The 16,065-nt window shown below is 46.6% G+C and overlaps 1 protein-coding gene across 3 annotated transcripts; it reads left to right on the plus strand.

Moving 5' to 3' along the window:
- The first annotated feature begins 119 nt into the window (after positions 1–119).
- Positions 120–14,423, plus strand: HDHD2 (haloacid dehalogenase like hydrolase domain containing 2). Of its 3 annotated transcripts, XM_032675736.1 has the most exons (9): positions 232–353; positions 494–560; positions 1,671–1,798; positions 3,051–3,161; positions 5,118–5,326; positions 7,644–7,728; positions 11,364–11,580; positions 12,343–12,406; positions 13,350–14,423. In XM_032675736.1, the coding sequence occupies exons 4-9, from the start codon at positions 3,061–3,063 to the stop codon at positions 13,451–13,453; spliced, it is 780 nt and encodes a 259-aa protein (XP_032531627.1). In that variant the 5' UTR covers positions 232–353; positions 494–560; positions 1,671–1,798; positions 3,051–3,060; the 3' UTR covers positions 13,454–14,423. The 3 variants fall into 3 exon arrangements, with proteins under 3 accessions (XP_032531628.1, XP_032531627.1, XP_032531626.1); XM_032675737.1 differs by lacking the exons at positions 232–353; positions 1,671–1,798 and adding an exon at positions 120–165; XM_032675735.1 differs by lacking the exon at positions 232–353 and having other exon boundaries at positions 387–560.
- Positions 14,424–16,065: the final 1,642 nt, after the last annotated feature.

Raw genomic sequence — 16,065 nt, forward strand, 5'->3', positions numbered from 1 at the left:
CGTGAGGGCCGAGGTCGGTGTTTATTTACAACAGTAAAAATCACATCATAATTTTTACAGGCCGTGCCGGCGGCGGGCGGCCCCGGCGCTGGGCAGGGCGGCCGCGGCACCCGAGGGCCCCGCAGCGCGTCGGGCCGAGCGCGGCGGCGGCGGCGGCGGGAGCGGGTCAGTGCGGGGGGTGGGAGCCGCGGCCCTCACCCCCCTCCTCAGAGTGGGCGCGCCCGCCGCCCTCGGCCGCCAACGGGCGGGCGGAACCATCCGCGGCAGGAAGAGGGGAGCCCGCCGCGCTCGGGATTCCCCCGGTGGCGAATGGGCCGTCCCGTCTGCCCGTTGTGTGCTGGCGGGGAGAGGCGGTACCATCTCTTCGGGGGGGGATGCGCAGGGGGGTTGTGTGGAGCGGGAGGGCACGGCGGGGGCACACCTGTGCCGTCAGCATCCTCCCCACGTATATAATCACATATATAATTATATAATATACCCTTCTTTCCCTTAGGTCGTGTCTTGTGTCCCTCGTGTCCTTGTCCTAGAGCTGGGCTGGGGGGTCCCTTTGTCCTGACCAGGTGAGTTTTCGTTGAGATGAGATTGTGAAAAACGAGGTTCTGGGGTGTTTTAGGACTTCTTGCCAGGCCATGAGCATTATCCTTGAAATCAGGCTGTGCTGAAAACTAGCTCTCCAGGTAACTTGCCTATTTTCTGGATAAATACCCTGTGAACAGGAGAACCCATGGAGATCTAGGGTAAAAGATAGTAAAATAATAGTAATTAAAAATAAAGTCGCCATAAAAATTAATAAATATATTAATAATAATAATAATAATAGAAGAACAACAACAGAAATTATTTATTCTTGAGCCCCCTTTCCCTATGGAGGTGATGAGGCTCCTTTAGGAGTTCTGTTGCCAGCTTTGTATCATAAGCGTTTAACTTTGGTCCTTTGTAGCAACAGAGAATACTGTAAAATAGGCATTTTTATTTATTACTGCAGAGAATCAGCAGGAAAAAATGAACGTAGGGGCTCAAAGTTTTCTGTGTGTGTGTGTGTGTGTGTGTGTGTCTTGTAGCTGGGACATCAGCTTCATGTGATCATTGATTAAACTGTCTGCAAAGATGAAACTGAGGGAAATTTAAATTTACTGAGGCAGGTTCTAATCTGTGTGTATTTAAGAAGTACAAACATGTCGCATGTTGCCTGTAACCAAAACAGCTCAACGTAAAAATTGTGATCCCTTGCTAGTGGTGACAGATCACAGATTCACGGAATGGTTTGGGTTGGAAGGGACCTTAAAACTCATGCAGTTCCACCCCCTGCCATGGGCAGGGACGTGTTCCACTATCCCAGGTTGCTCCAAGCCCTGTCCAACCTGGCCTTGGACACTTCCAGGGACCCAGGGGCAGCCACAGCTTCTCTGGGCAGCCTGTGCCAGGCCCTCATCACTCTCATGGCCAGGAATTTCTTCCCAATATCCCATCTAACCCTGCCCTCTGGCAGTGGGAAGCCATTCCCCCTTGTCCTGTCCCTCCAGGCCCTTGTAAATAGTCTCTCTCCATGTTTCTTGTTGGTTCCCTCCAGGCACTGGAAGGGGCCACAGTTAGGTCATGCCAAAGCTCCTCCAGGCTGAACAATCCCAGTCTCCCAGCCTTTCCAATAATTGTTATTGTCTAATGAACAGGAGTGTGTGTGTCTGCACTGGACATTTTCTAAGAAATAGCTCAGCAGGACTTGCTTTTGGAGCAAAAGGCAGCACTTGCAGCTCATGTGAGGAGAAAGAGTTGTTTCTGAAGGCTGGATTTTATCCAGGTGACTTGATGTTTCCTTCCGCAGCGCCTGTGCCCTTCAAATGCTGGCTCTTATTATGGGCTGAGTCTCTTGTACCTTTTTGTGTGACCCAGAAGCTCGCTGTAAAAAAACCTGCCTGGCTGTCCCACCTGAGAGAACAGGGACCAGCCCGTTGGGGTGCTGGGTATCCATGAACCCTGAGACCAGGTGGGAGCTGGGCTGGGGGGTCCCTGTGTCCTGACCAGGTGAATTTTTGTGGGGCTATGATTATGAAAACTGAGGTTCTGGAGTGGTTTTTTGGGACTTTTTTGCCAGGCCGTGAGTGATATCCTTAAAATTAGGCTGTGCTGAAAACTGGCTCTGCAGGCAACGTGCATATTTTTTAGATAAATACCCTTTGAACAGGAGAACCCATGGAGATCTAGGGTGAAAGATAATAAAATAACAGTAAATTGAAAGTATAATAAAATAATAAGTATGACTAATATTATTGTTAATAATAATTGAAGGTAAAAGAGAAAATAATAGTAAGTGATATTATATAATGATAATGATAATAATAATAATAATAGAAGAAGAATAAATAATTCTTGGAGTGTCCTGTTCAGGTCCAGGAGTTGTACTCGATCGAGCTGATGGGTGTAACAACCTGCAAGTTCCACCCTGTCACCACCAAACAGCCTCAAAGTCAGGGCTCCCGGGGCGTGGTTTGGGCTGGATCACCCTCGATCTTGCTTACAGAAATAAAAATTAACAATATCCACTTCGGCGGAGCGTTTTGAGCTTTACAACCAGAGCAGTGTGTATTTATTTTCACTTCAGCAGCCCCGTCGGGCGTAGGTGGGACTTGCTGAAATGTGCTTGCTGAGGCCTTGAACCAGCAATACCAGACCTAATGATCGTCTTCCCAACACTCTTGAGCTGTTCAGAGAATTTTTTTTTTCCTTTTGACGCGCAAATAAAGGCACTTAAAAAACAAACAGCACCTGATTTCCATATATAGAGTCTGTGGGAGAAAAAAACACCTCTCCATCAATTATGTTGGCGCTTTTTTTTGTTTCTTTTTTTTTTTGTTGTTGTTGTTTGTGTGGTTTTTTTTTTTAAGCGCTGCCTCTTATTTCCCCCCAGTCTAGAGAGGCCCATTTAGTGCTGGGAGTAATGTTGTGAGTAATACCGGGCTTGGCACAAACGAGGCGCTTAACTGAGCTCCTTGTTTTTATTGCCCATTGTCTCTAAGCCAGTTTGTGGTTTCATTTGTTTTCCTGTGTCCCAGGGGAGGGGCGATGGCAGCGCGGCGGGCGCTCAAAGCCGTCCTGGTGGATCTCAATGGAACACTTCACGTGGAGGACTCGGCTGTGCCAGGCGCCCAGGAGGCTCTCAAAAGGCAAGTTTTACCTCTTTGTTTTTCTGTTGTTGGTTTGTTGGGGTTTTTTTTGTTGTTGTTTTTTTTTTTTTAATTTCCTCTGGCAGGTTGTGTCAGTGCTGTTTCCACAAAGTCTCTTTTCTAGGTGAGCCCTGGAGCCTCTGCCTTTTTCACGCTGTTGTGGCAAGCAAAGACTTGGCCAAATTCTGCTTTTATTTACACCTGCATTAACACCCAGACAACTCAGAAAATTCAGCTTTCCTGAGTGGCTCTCTGTGTGTTTTCTAAGCCTTTTCCATGTAGAAAAAACTCAATATTCAAGGTGTTTCCTCTGATTCACATATGACTACAGCCTTAGCCAAAGTGGAGAGTAGTTGAGTTCACCTGAATTACCCCACTTACACAAAATCACTTTAGCTGAGCTATTTCTCGAGGCTTTGTGAAACTGCAGGAGCCTGATCCTGTGTCAGAGCCCTCAGATCTGTGCTAAGCTAAAATGGAATAGCAGAAAAGCTTGGCCTAGTGAGCAAGGCAAACTCTGCAGAATTCTCATTTCATTCAGACAAGACTTTTCTTTATTATTATTTTTAAAGTTTCTTTCTTCTAGGTAAACAACCTAGTAATTTTTTGGTTTGAGAAACGTTTGATAATACAGCTCATCATCTTTCGTAGGAATTTCGATATATTAATAAAAAGGAGAATTAAATACCTCTTGCTCTTGTGATGAAAGGGTGCCTAAAGAAACTGAGGCATAGCAAAATGATTTAATCTGACCAAGTCAGTGGTGAAATAGGATACACAATCCCAGGAGTATTTTGTACTGTGATATGACACTGTTTTCCTGGAGAAGACATCTTGTAATGGATGAGGAAAAGCCACAGAGTGATATATGCTGTTGTGGTGAATGAGGGAGGACACCTTAAGATTCAGGTCTTTTTCCTTAAAGGTTTGAAAAAAAATTATTTTCTCGTGCTCTTTTCTGCTCATCCATGTCACTGTCCTTCCTGAAGAGGAGCTGGAATGACTGGCATTGGAGCAAACGGAGAGATGCCATTTTTAGGGTTTCTTCTCGGTATTGAGGTCCACAGGAAAAAATAGTATCAATTTTTATTTTAGTACCAGCCAGGGGACTGTTTTACCAGTTCATGCCTGTGCAGGGTCAGTGTATCTGACAAACGAGAAGGAAGTGGCAGGTGCAAGTAAAGTCTCCAGCACTGACCAACTTTATTCTGATGTTCTCCATGCAGTCCTGATGCCAGTGTTTGTTCCTATAGCAACAGAGAAAGTGATGGTGGGGGAATAATTAAAGGGAATGCTGTTGAAACTGTTACTTAAAATTATTTGATTGTTTGGTAGCATGTACTGTCAGTGCAGGGCAATAATGTGGGTTTGTGTGATCTTGGTGTTCCTCAGGAAGGGGAGAAATGGCTGCAAAAGCTGACATAAAACCACCATCAAGGTAACACAGGTTCCTGGAGCATCCTGCACCTCAGAGCGAGGCACAGCTGCTGGGAATTCACCCACCACGTGGAGTTCAGTGTATTAATTTAGCAGCAAGCTTCTTTGGTTTGTTTATTTCTGGTTCAGGGTGCCGTTGATCAAAAATGTGGGGCTGGTTTATTTGTTATCTGGTTTGAATTAAAAGGCTTTTCAAACTAGTTGTTGATCACAGATGTGTTTGCTACTGCTGTGAAGGTGGAGCTTGGAATCACCACTTTCCTCTGGAATTTTCATGGGAGAAGGGGAAGAGGGCTTGGGGGAAGGCTTGGTTTTGCCCTGGTAGCTGTAGTTCTTGCTCTCTGTTTCACGCTACCCTCCAGCCCACGGAAGTTCTCCTGTGGCACCAGTGCTCTGGTGTTTTCCTCTGCAGCCACGGAGGGTATTTTTTTAGCCCCACAGAGAAGTACAAGTGTGCAAACAGAAGGATTGCTGGCCGTGATTCACACTGGCCGCTCTGGGTGTGCTGTTCCCCCACAGGCTGCGCGGTGCCCCCGTCACCATCCGGTTCGTGACCAACACGACCAAGGAGAGCAAGAGGGACCTGCTGGAGAGGCTGACGAGGCTGGGCTTTGACATTGCAGAGAACGAGATCTTCACGTCCCTGACAGCAGCCAGGAACCTCCTGGAGCAGAAACACGTGCGGCCTCTGCTCCTGGTGGACGACAAGGCCCTGCCTGACTTCACAGGTGAGGGGCTCACCGAACTGAAGGGGGGAAATTAGGGAACAACTAAGGAAACATAGTGCTGTCATGCATAGACCTGTCTTCTTTTTAAATTAAACAGCCTGAAGTCATAGCTTCTTGAAGGAGCAGTGGAAATAGAATCACAGAATATTCTGAGTTGGATCCTCAAAGATCATCAAGTCCAAGCATTAAGTGAATGGCCCATACAGGAATCAAACGGACAACCTTGGTGGTGTTAGCACCATGCTATAAACAACTGAGCTTATCTCAGAGTCGTTTGGGTAAAACTCAGTACTTTCCATTAATTTCCAGTGTAAAAAAAATACCAGTAATAGTTAGCAGTAGGTTATTGGAGATTTATTGCACCTACCAGGGCTGGTTTTTTTTATAGCAAGGATGTGTCAGGTTGTGCAATACCTGATTTCCAACAGAGGCTTTTCTCATAAAGAGATGAAAAAACAGTGTGTAGGCCATGCAGGAGGCTGTTTCTCTCTTCACAGACTATTACTAAATGCAAAATCTCCAGGTAGTTATTGTTGCTTATCTTGTGTTGAACATCTGGGTCTCACCCCACGTACTTGGATACCTTCATTGGTGGCAGGAGGTTCCCCACCCTTACATTTCTAGATTGTCGTTTCTAAAGACGTGGTGGAAACCTGCTTCTCTTTCAGATGTTCCCATTTCCCTCCCTCAGCAGTAAGGGAGGTAGAAGATGGTATGTTTTCATATGTCTGGCAGAGGCCTGAAGTTAGACCCACATCATTGTTTCGAGAGTAGTGAAGATAACCGTGTTTTTAACACACTCAGAATTGAAAAACTATATTCAATTTTTCATTTAAAGTCTAGGCAGCAGGAATGTGGGTGGCTTATCACTGCTCCTTGCCCCTTGTCTTACAAAACTGAAATCCCTCTGGCTGCGTAATTTCAGTAGGTTCTAATCTTGCCAGGATCTAGAAATTTCCTGTTAAATTTTAGTGCCGTAGTCAATAATCTCCAGATATATGTGTTAAGGGGAAGAGGCTCTGCGGCCATGAGAGCAATGAAACCTGATAATCTGCTCTGCCTAACATTGTATCCAGAGAAGTATGCCCCCAGCAATACTCTGTGTTTGTGTTCTCAGGAAGGCTTTCTTGGGTCAGAAACAGGAGAGACAGCAGCTCTTTCGCTGAAAGCGTTTAAATCAGTTTAATCTCTGTGGTTTTGGGGACCTTTCCATCAGTTTTGCAGTCACTGATGCTAATTTTGTAAAAGATGGCACAGACAGAGATGTCATTTGGGTACATTGGTGTTGCCTGGGTCTGGAGTGGATTGCTTTGTTTCTTTTTGCTATAAAGGGTTTGGCTGCTTCCCTGTTTTCAGTGCTGCTCTTGAAACATTTAAGTACAGTGCAGAATGCTTCAAATTCCTGTTGTTGGCTGCTGTTCCTGGCCAATCTCTCTACAAAGTTGATCACGGATGAGTGTAATCCACCCTTGGTTAAAGGACCCAGATGCTTCTGGGTGGTGTCACAGATCCACAGGGCAACTCTGGTGTGTTTGAAGGTGGAACAAAACCCACAGCAAGTGCAGGATGCAGCCAATGATGTGTCATTAATAAAACTGTTTCTCCTGTTGCTGCTGCTCTACTTCCATTGCTGGCTCTGTTCAGAGGTGGCACTGACATGCAAAAACAGTCCTGCTCCTCAGGAGCAGTGGAGGACAAAGGGGCTGTTCTCTAGGGGACTAAATCCACACTAAAAAAAAAGACCTTCCAGAAGAGCCCACACTAATCTCGAGTAACAACTTCTAGGCCATGCTGCAGTACCATGTTTGCTGTCATAACCAGACAGCAAATAAATAATTTGATAATGGAACAAGAGACAGATTTTAACCCTCAGTGAAGTTTTCTGGGACAAAAGGGAATAGAAAAACTGGGTGAAATTTACTATCCTTCCTGCTTTGCTTGTCTTACAAAGCAGATAAATATATGTAGAGAGGGGCTCTCAAATAACAGACTCAAATAACATCATTCAGTTAAAAGAGGGATTTGTGTGGTCTGCTGCATTTCCAGGGAAGCAGTGAGACAATCATTCAACAGTTGTTTTTAAGACTGTTCAGCTCCAGAGCTGTGTTGATCCTGGAGGATTGCAGAGTCTGGATAGACCAACACCTTTTCCACAATGCTTTCTTCATTCTTAAAAGACATAAAAACTAGTCTCTTAGATACTCTGTGTCTGAAAACACTCATTTTTGCTGTAAAGTGATTAAATGCACTTGCTGACTGTGTGCTGCTAAGTGTGAATTAAACTCTGCTCGCTCAGAGTCGTGTTCTGGTTTTCCAGGGATAGGCACTGATGACCCCAATGCAGTGGTGGTGGGACTGGCTCCTGAGCACTTCCACTATGAGATGATGAACAGGGCATTTCGGTAAGGCAACCCCTCGTGGGTTTTTGGGTGGTGGCTGTCTTGTGCTGGGCTCTAAACCTCTGCATGTGTGAGGAATTCCTTCTCCTGTGGGAAGAAGAGGGTGGTAGGAATATCACTGTTGAGCAGGGTGTGAGAGAGCCACTCATCTTGGTGGATTGGGGCCATCACCATGAGCTTCAGGCGGCCCAGAACCTCATTTTTACAGCTTTCAGTCTGTAAATAAACTGCAGAAGTACAGTCACCACTGTGACTGGGAGGGGGCAAAGTTAGCAATGCCTCAAGAGGAAATACACAAAAGCAAGGATGTGGGGAAGCAAGCACAGAACCACAGAATCAGATAGGATGGAAAAGCTTTCCAAGACCATTGAGTTCCCCCCCCAGCCCAGAGCACTGAGTGCCACAGCCAGTCCTTCCTTGGACATCTCCAGGGATGGGGATCCACCACCTCTCTGGGCAGCCCCTTCCAATGCCTGACCACCCTTTCCAGGAAGACATTCCTCCTCATGTCCAACCTGAACCTCCCCTGGCACAGCTTGAGGCTGTTTCCTCTTGTCCAAGAGGAGAGAGAGCTTCTATGTTCAAAGCCCAGCCTTCAGATCCCAAATATTATAGGGAACGAAATCCAGTGTTTAGGGCAGATTATTCCTTACCTACACAATGCAGGATATCCATCAATATCTTCTGAATCATCTTCTGTTCAGGAGTGGCCAGCACAACATGGGTGAGGTGAGGTGAACTATGGAGCTGATCAAGTGTGTCTTATTTTTAAAACTCTTTGTTTTGTCCATAGGCTAAAGGGTAAATCATACTAAATTTGCTTGTCATCATCCATGAGCCAGGCCTGCAGTAGCGTGTGCAGAGCCTTGTTTCCTTCTCTCTGGTTCTATCTTGACACCACACCCTTGATTTTTAACTCCAAAAACCTTCAGCTTGAAGAGGCTTGAGTGTGAGCCTGTTGCTGAGTGTAGCCTCGGTGATGGATGTGATGAGTCCTTTCCACTCTTTTTGCTCAATGGGGTGGTGGATACCACACAGTTTTGCACCTTGAAATCTGGTAAAAACCCTGATCTCAAGCACTTTAATCTGTCCTTATAACCACAAAATCCAAAAAGGGAGTATGAATTACTGCTGACCAGTCCTTGGGGTAGGAGGCCAGTGCTGTGCTTATCTGCTGCCAGTTATGTGTCATAACAACACATACTGACCAAAACTGCCTCTGCCTCGGTGCGTGTTGCCAAAGGCATTGATTTTGGAGTTTTACAGCGCAGTCATGAGTGGACTCCAATTTCACAACTGCATGAGCTTAACCCATGGTGTGTCCCGGGGCTTACATCATTTCATTTATTGATATTTCTATCCTGATTATATTAGCTGTTGAATCATATCCATTCGCTGCTGGGGCAGCAGATCAGGGCATTTAAAACAAGAAACCAGTGATGGCATGGAGAGTCTCTCGAGGGTTCCAGGCTCCCAGGTTATGTGGGAATGCCTGTGGAACTGGCCCTGTGGGGGTGGGCGAGGTTGTCCCAGGATGGATTTGGGATTTATGCATTAAGCATAGAATTGGATGCTAGCTCTGGTGACGGAAGGAAAGTGCTGAGGGCCAAATCCAGTCCCCTGCAGAGGGCAGTGGGTGCAGCATGGCCTTGGTGCCCATGGGAGAGGTATTATGGGGTAACAGTGGGTGTGCTGCCTGAGCACCCTGTACCCAGCACTGCCTGGGTGGTGTGGCTGAGAGCTGGGCAAGGCTGAGTCCTTCAGCTCTCCTTGCCTTGTGCAGACACATTCCCAGCCACTCCTGGCTTGTCTGCCTGGAGGAAGATTTCATCTTCTGTGAACCTGTCCTGGCTCTGCCTGGTGCTTTCCTGTGTTTCAGGCTTTGCAGAGGCCCTAGGACTGGCTTTGTCTGATCTGTAACACCTCACTGACTTGTTCTGGGTGTTTTCCTCAGTCTTCTATTGAGGGTAAACTTTTGCTGGTGTCAATTCTGTTTGGCCGGATGGAAAAACTAACCACTGGCCACATTCTCTTTTTATTGAGTCTTATGCCATGTCTATATTCCTTCTCCTTTACTGCTCAGGTGATTGAGTCAGTTGGGATTTGCACTGCAAGTGGAATTGCACTGGGATTGCAAAACTTTGGAGGGAATCTGATTAAATGCAGGTATCTACAGTGCAGGTGCCTGGGCTCTGGAGGGAGGAGAAGGCACTTGTAAGGCATTTTTCCCCTAGTAGTGCTTAAAATAGGACAGTTGAACTGTGCTCTAGAAGTGCATTTTCCTCTGCACTGGCTGTGAAGAGCCCATGCTGACTAACTACCTGGTAGGCAGCTATTCCACTGACACCCAACATTAGGTAAATCTAACCCAACATGAGTCCCCAAACGAGTTGCACAGAGTAAGGCCATTCTCCAGGCACCATTTGAAATGACTGAGACTAAATTTCTCTTTTTGTGTGTACATGGGATTTTGATGCCACGCTTAAAAGAATTCTCTCAGGTGAGATCTTCCCTGCAAACTGCTGGATGTAGTGGTTGTGGTGCTGCTGTCAAATTAAATTTTTCTGTGTCCTAGAGGCATCCTCCCATCGTGAACAGTGTCTGGCTGCTCACAGATACACACACCAGCTCTCTTCTGCTTGAGCTTGCTTTGGAATGCATTGATTTAACAGAGGTGTTTTGTGATAATGAAGTGAAATGAAGTATTTTCATTTATCTACTGCTCAGAGTAGCCAGGCTGCTCTGCAAGCAGGTAGGAAGGAGCAGACCTCTTCCAGGGAGCATCCAGCTTACCTCAGCCAGCCTCAAGCAACAGGAGCACAGCAGGATTTTGTTTGTTTTCTTAAAGGCTTTTTTGTTGTGTTTTGTTTTTTATGTAAATCCTCCTTTCTGCCCCGAGGATAACAGCCAGTGTTTCTCCTCTATCCCCCAGCTTTGCTCCTTACTCCTACCTGTTGTAATAAAGACTGGAATGACCTGCAGTACCTGGAGAAGGTGTAGCGTGGAAAGGGAAGCACTTGGCACTCATTATATCAGCTTTTACAGATGCTGTCTGGAGGGCTCTTGTTGCACTGAAACGTGGGGAGGGGGGAGAACTGGAGTAACATGGCTGTGCTTGGTGGTCCAGGAGGGTTCCTGCAGTGCAGCAGCTACACAGGCTGCCCTTCCCTGCAGGACAGGGAGCTGCTGTGTCTGATGTGAGGAAAAGGAAGGAGCTCTAATCCAGCTTTGTTCCTGACAGGCTCAGTAATAGCACTGTTAACCGGGGAATTCAGTGGGACATGAATGCATCAAATAGCTTTGTGGGTTATGTAACTTGTTACTGTAATTCCTTCCATGTTACAATGTCAAATGATTTATCCTGTACCTGTAAGAAATTCTTCCCTGTGAGGGTGGGGAGGCCCTGGCACAGGTTGCCCAGAGAAGCTGTGGATCCCTGGAAGTGTCCAAAGCCAGGTTGAATGGGGCTTGGAGCAACCTGGGATAGTGGAAGGTGTCCCTGCCCATGGCAAGGGATGGAACTGGATGGGCTTTAAGGTCCCTCCCCACCCAAACCTTTCTGTGAAAGCCACTGAGGCCTTCAGCTGTAAATATAACTTCTTTAATATTTTGTGCTTTCTTCTTCATTCATTCTTTAGGTTGATTTTGGATGGGGCTCCTCTTATAGCAATCCATAAAGCCAGGTATTTCAAGAAGAAAGATGGGTTGTCTCTGGGACCTGGGCCTTTTGTGACAGGGCTGGAATACGCGACAGACACCAAAGCGACAGTGGTGGGGAAGCCAGAGAAAACCTTCTTCCTGGAAGCCCTGAGGGGGACTGGCTGTGCCCCAGAGGAGGCCGTCATGATCGGAGATGTACGTGGGGACCAACAACCTCATCACCTGCTCCCTGACACAGTGCTCATCTCCACTGTGCACACTGCTTGCAAACGGATGGTTCCACCCTTTGGAATCACTCCCCTCTGTGTGTCCAGAGAAGGGAACGGAGCTGGGGAAGGGTCTGGAGCAGCAGGAGCATCTGAGGGAGCTGGGGGGGCTCATCCTGGAGAAAAGGAGGCTCAGGGGGGACCTTCTGGTTCTGTAACTCCCTGACAGGAGGGGGGAGCCGGGGGAGGGGTTGGGCTCTGCTGCCAGGGAACGAGGGACAGGAAAAGAGGAAACGGCCTAAAGTTGTGCCAGGGGAGGTTTAGATTGGATATTGGGAAAATTTCCTCATGGAAGGGGTTGTCCATCCCTGTCACAGCTGTCCAGGGCAATGGTGGAGTCCCATCCCTGGACGGATTTAAAAGCTGTGTGGATGTGGCACTTGGGGTTAGTGGTGGCCTTGGCAGTGCGGGGGGAATGGTTGGACTTGACAGTCTTTGAGGTCATTCCCAGCCTAAACATTTCCATGAAAACTTACAGGACTTAATGGGTAATACATGGGGTGGGTTCTCTTTACTTCAGTCACTGTTTGATGGGGCAAAAAGCACTCAGCAAACCACTCCTGTGACAGTTTCACTGACACGCAGCTAAAAGATTTCAATTCCATGTCGCTGCTTTTAAGTGATGTGCAAAGCAGAAATTGTTCTGGAAGTGTCCATGCCCACCAACCAGTTGCTCTCTGTTCTGCCCCAGGACTGCAGGGATGATGTTGGTGGTGCCCAGGACGCGGGCATGCGTGGGATTTTGGTGAGGACAGGTAAGTAGTCGACGAATCAGTCATTTTGGGAGATGGTGGTGCTTTCAGTGATCTCACTCTGGATACTTGCAGCCCCTGGGCCCAGAGTGAAGGCACCCTGTGGCCATCCCTGGTGCTTGGTAACAGCCCACCTAGGAATTACAGTGGTCACTACAAGCATAATTTTGCTTTGGATAAGAGAGAAACCTGAAGGGACTGATGGTGTTACTGATGGTACCGTGGACTGGGTGAGGCCTTTCTGAGGTGGCTGTTGCTCATGCTACACTGTTATGTTGAACATGAAAGGAAGTAATCCTGCTGTTCCTCAGAAGAGTCTTCAGAGAGGCACTTTTCATCAGGAACTGTGGTGATAGAACAAGGAGTAACAGGTTCAAACTGAAAAAGATGAAATTCAGGTTAGAGATAGGGGGAAGAAATTCTTGGCTGGGAGGGTGGAGAGGCCCTGGCACAGGTTGCCCACAGAAGCTGTGGCTGCCCCATCCTGGAATTGTTCAAGGTCAGGTTGGACGGGGCTTGGAGCACCCTGGGATAGTGGAAGGTGTCCCTGCCCATGGCAGGGGGTGGAACAAGATGAACGTTAAGGTCCCTTCCAACCTAAACCGTTCTGGGATTCTATGATTCTATAAAAGTGAAAATAACATTAATATTTCAAGAACCTTCAACATGGACATATGAACAGTCAGTGAGAGAACAGTGCCAGTACTGCATTGTGAACTAGTGCATAAGTAACTGTAATTCAGAGCCAGAGCTGACCCTGGAGGAATCTTCAGTGTATGTTTAGGGAAGCCTTTGGGGGATGTTTGTTGCAGGAGAACCTCAGATGGGTACTCCTCCTACCTGGTTGGTACTGATTTGAGGAGGCTCTAATTTTCAGGGGGAAAAAAAATAAAAAAGGATACTCAGAGGAGCCTGGTAAATGGATCATTTTGTTAATCTGTTACAGGTAAATATCGACCAGCAGATGAAGACAAAATCAATCCGGCTCCCTACTTAACCTGTGAGAGTTTCCCAGAGGCAGTGGAACACATCCTAAAGAGTATGCTGTGAGAAAGGGAGTAGTTGGTTTGGAGGACCATCTGCCTCACATAATTTCCTTCATTCTTGCTTCAAAAATTAAGGTCCCAAGATCAGTCATTGCATGTGTGGCATAAGAAACCTGCCTGCAGAGTGAGGGGCAAAGGGTCCGAGTGGGCCCAGCACAGCCACCACACACAGGGAGTGTGGCAGAGTTCTGCTCATCTTCAGTTTTCAGGAAATATCTGATGAAAAGCCCTGTCTGGAAAGTGTCACTTTCTGCAGAATAAGTGAGACTTATTCTGAAAACATGCACTGAAAATACCAACAGTAACAGAGCCTTAGTTGGCCTGTAGCGATTTCACTGAGCTCTTACTTAAAGGTAGAGATTATGCACATTTAGAAGTGACTTTTAAATTAAAGTACCACTATTGCTTAATAATAACTACTGTGGCTGTCTTTCCTCTCATTACAGCAGATCCTGTTCTTTGTTTTTCAAATTTTACATAAAATTAAAAACTGTCAGCATTTTACAGATGTTTTAATTAGATGCTGTTATTAAAAAGAATGATACAGAAACAAAACTCTGGTATTAAATGCCTCAGAGACTGTGACTTTTTAAAATTAGGCTTCAGCAGGGTCCTATTAGTGCTACAGTTGCAAAATTTCACTGTTGTTGGGGATTTTTTTGTTCCTTTTTAATGTTATGGGGAAAATCCTTCACGAGCCACGGGGACACATTCCAGTTTTTACAGTTGGTTAGCAGAGCTGTAAAATGAAATTTAATTCTGTATCATGCAATGCTTTTCCTATGCTCTACATCCCCCAATATGAACCAACTTTGTAATGATGGTAAATGGCTTTTCTGGTCCATTTGCAAACTGTAATAATCAAAGTCCTTTACAGTTGTTTTACAGTGCTCCTGAGTGTTAAATTATTATATTGTAATTATGCATTACTGGAGTATTAACCTTATTGAAAATACAGTTTTGTGTTAATGAGCCATGCTCGTTCTTGTTAAACAAAACCATCGTGATGAATGAATTTCCTGACATGTGACAGCATCTCTCTGCAGCCTCACTTGGTGGGTGGTTACTACATTCAGATCTAATCTCTGTCACAGACAGAACGTGGGTGGATTTTGCAGATTTTGCAGTAGAAACCCAGAATCATTTAGGTTTGAAAAGCCCTTTTAAGATCATCAAGTCCAACCATTCACCAGCACTGCCAAGGCCACCACTAACCCATGTCCCCAAGTGCCACATCCACATGGCTTTTATATCTCTCCAGGGATGAGGACTTGACCACTGCATTGAGCAGCCTCTGCAGAGCTGGACAGCCCTTTCAGTGAAGAAATTACTCCAAATATTCAACCTCCCCTGGCACAACTTGAGGCTGCTTCCTCTCATGGTGTCACTTTTTACCTGGGAGCAGAGACCCCTCAGGAACAGAGGCCATCTTTAGATACTGTCTGTGTGCCCTCACACACTGTCACATACAGTTTTGGATAAATTCACACATCTAGTTTTTGTGCCAGCAATTCTGAGCCTGTTTCTGCTTGGAGGATATAAGGGAGGTCTGTGGCCCAGGGTCAGAGTCAGGTTCAGGAGGTGGGAGAGCTAAAGGCAAAATCTTGTGAAGACATTTCCCATGGAGACTTTTGACGTGACTGATGCTGGAACTAAAAGGGACTGTCAGTGCCTCAGAGGCCCTGGGACGTGCTGGAAAGCATGCACAACCCTGGTACTCGGAATGCAGGTGCACACAAGAACAAGGAAAACACTGGGAGAACTGCAAAGAGGGAAGAGTGTCTTGGTGAGGAAGAAGGGTAGGAGAAGGGCATTAGTGAGACCTGAAAGAGTGACTTGTCAGAATTGCTGGTGCAAAGAGTGCAGGACGCGTGGCAGTGCTGACTGCTCACCTGGCTGTGTGTGCAAGAACAGTGGCTGGTATTTAACACTGCACTGCAAAGACTGGAAAACTCCACTGGGTCCAGTGGAGGGTGACACAGGTGATAAAGGGAGTGGAGCATCTCTCTGAGGAGGAAAGGCTGAGGGAGCTGGGGCTGTTGAGCCTCGAGAAGAGACACTGAGAGGGAACCTCACTAATGTCTGTCAGTGTCTGCAGGGTCAGAGGATGGACCAGGCCCAGCAATAGGACGAGAGGAACAGGCACAATCTGATGCCCAGGAAGTTCCACCTGAACACGAGGAAGAACTTTGCTGTGCAGTGACTGAGCACTGAACAGGTTGCCCAGAGAGGATGGGATATCTCTGAACCATCTTGACACAATCCTGTGCCATGTGCTCTGGGATGGCCCTGCTGGAACAGGGAGGTGGGACCAGGTGACCCACTGTGGTCCCTTCCAACCTGAGCCATTTGGGGTTCTGTGATTCTGTTTTATGGCTGGCTGTGAAACAGTAGGTAACCACCAGTCCAGTTTCTAGTTAATTAGCCTAAGCCTGCTGATTTTCTACAGTATCCCTCTTACTTCCTTGCCTTTTCCACCTTGGAAATGCTCCAAACCAACACGAAAGTAACACACTTGACACATCAGCTGAAAACGATGACAAACTAACCTCATCTACAAAGCCTTGCTAAGGTCCTGAGTTTCACTGAAAACCCCTGTTTCATGTTTCATTAAGA

The sequence above is a fragment of the Chiroxiphia lanceolata genome, chromosome Z, assembly GCF_009829145.1.
Source record: "Chiroxiphia lanceolata isolate bChiLan1 chromosome Z, bChiLan1.pri, whole genome shotgun sequence".
Classification (NCBI taxonomy): domain Eukaryota; kingdom Metazoa; phylum Chordata; class Aves; order Passeriformes; family Pipridae; genus Chiroxiphia; species Chiroxiphia lanceolata.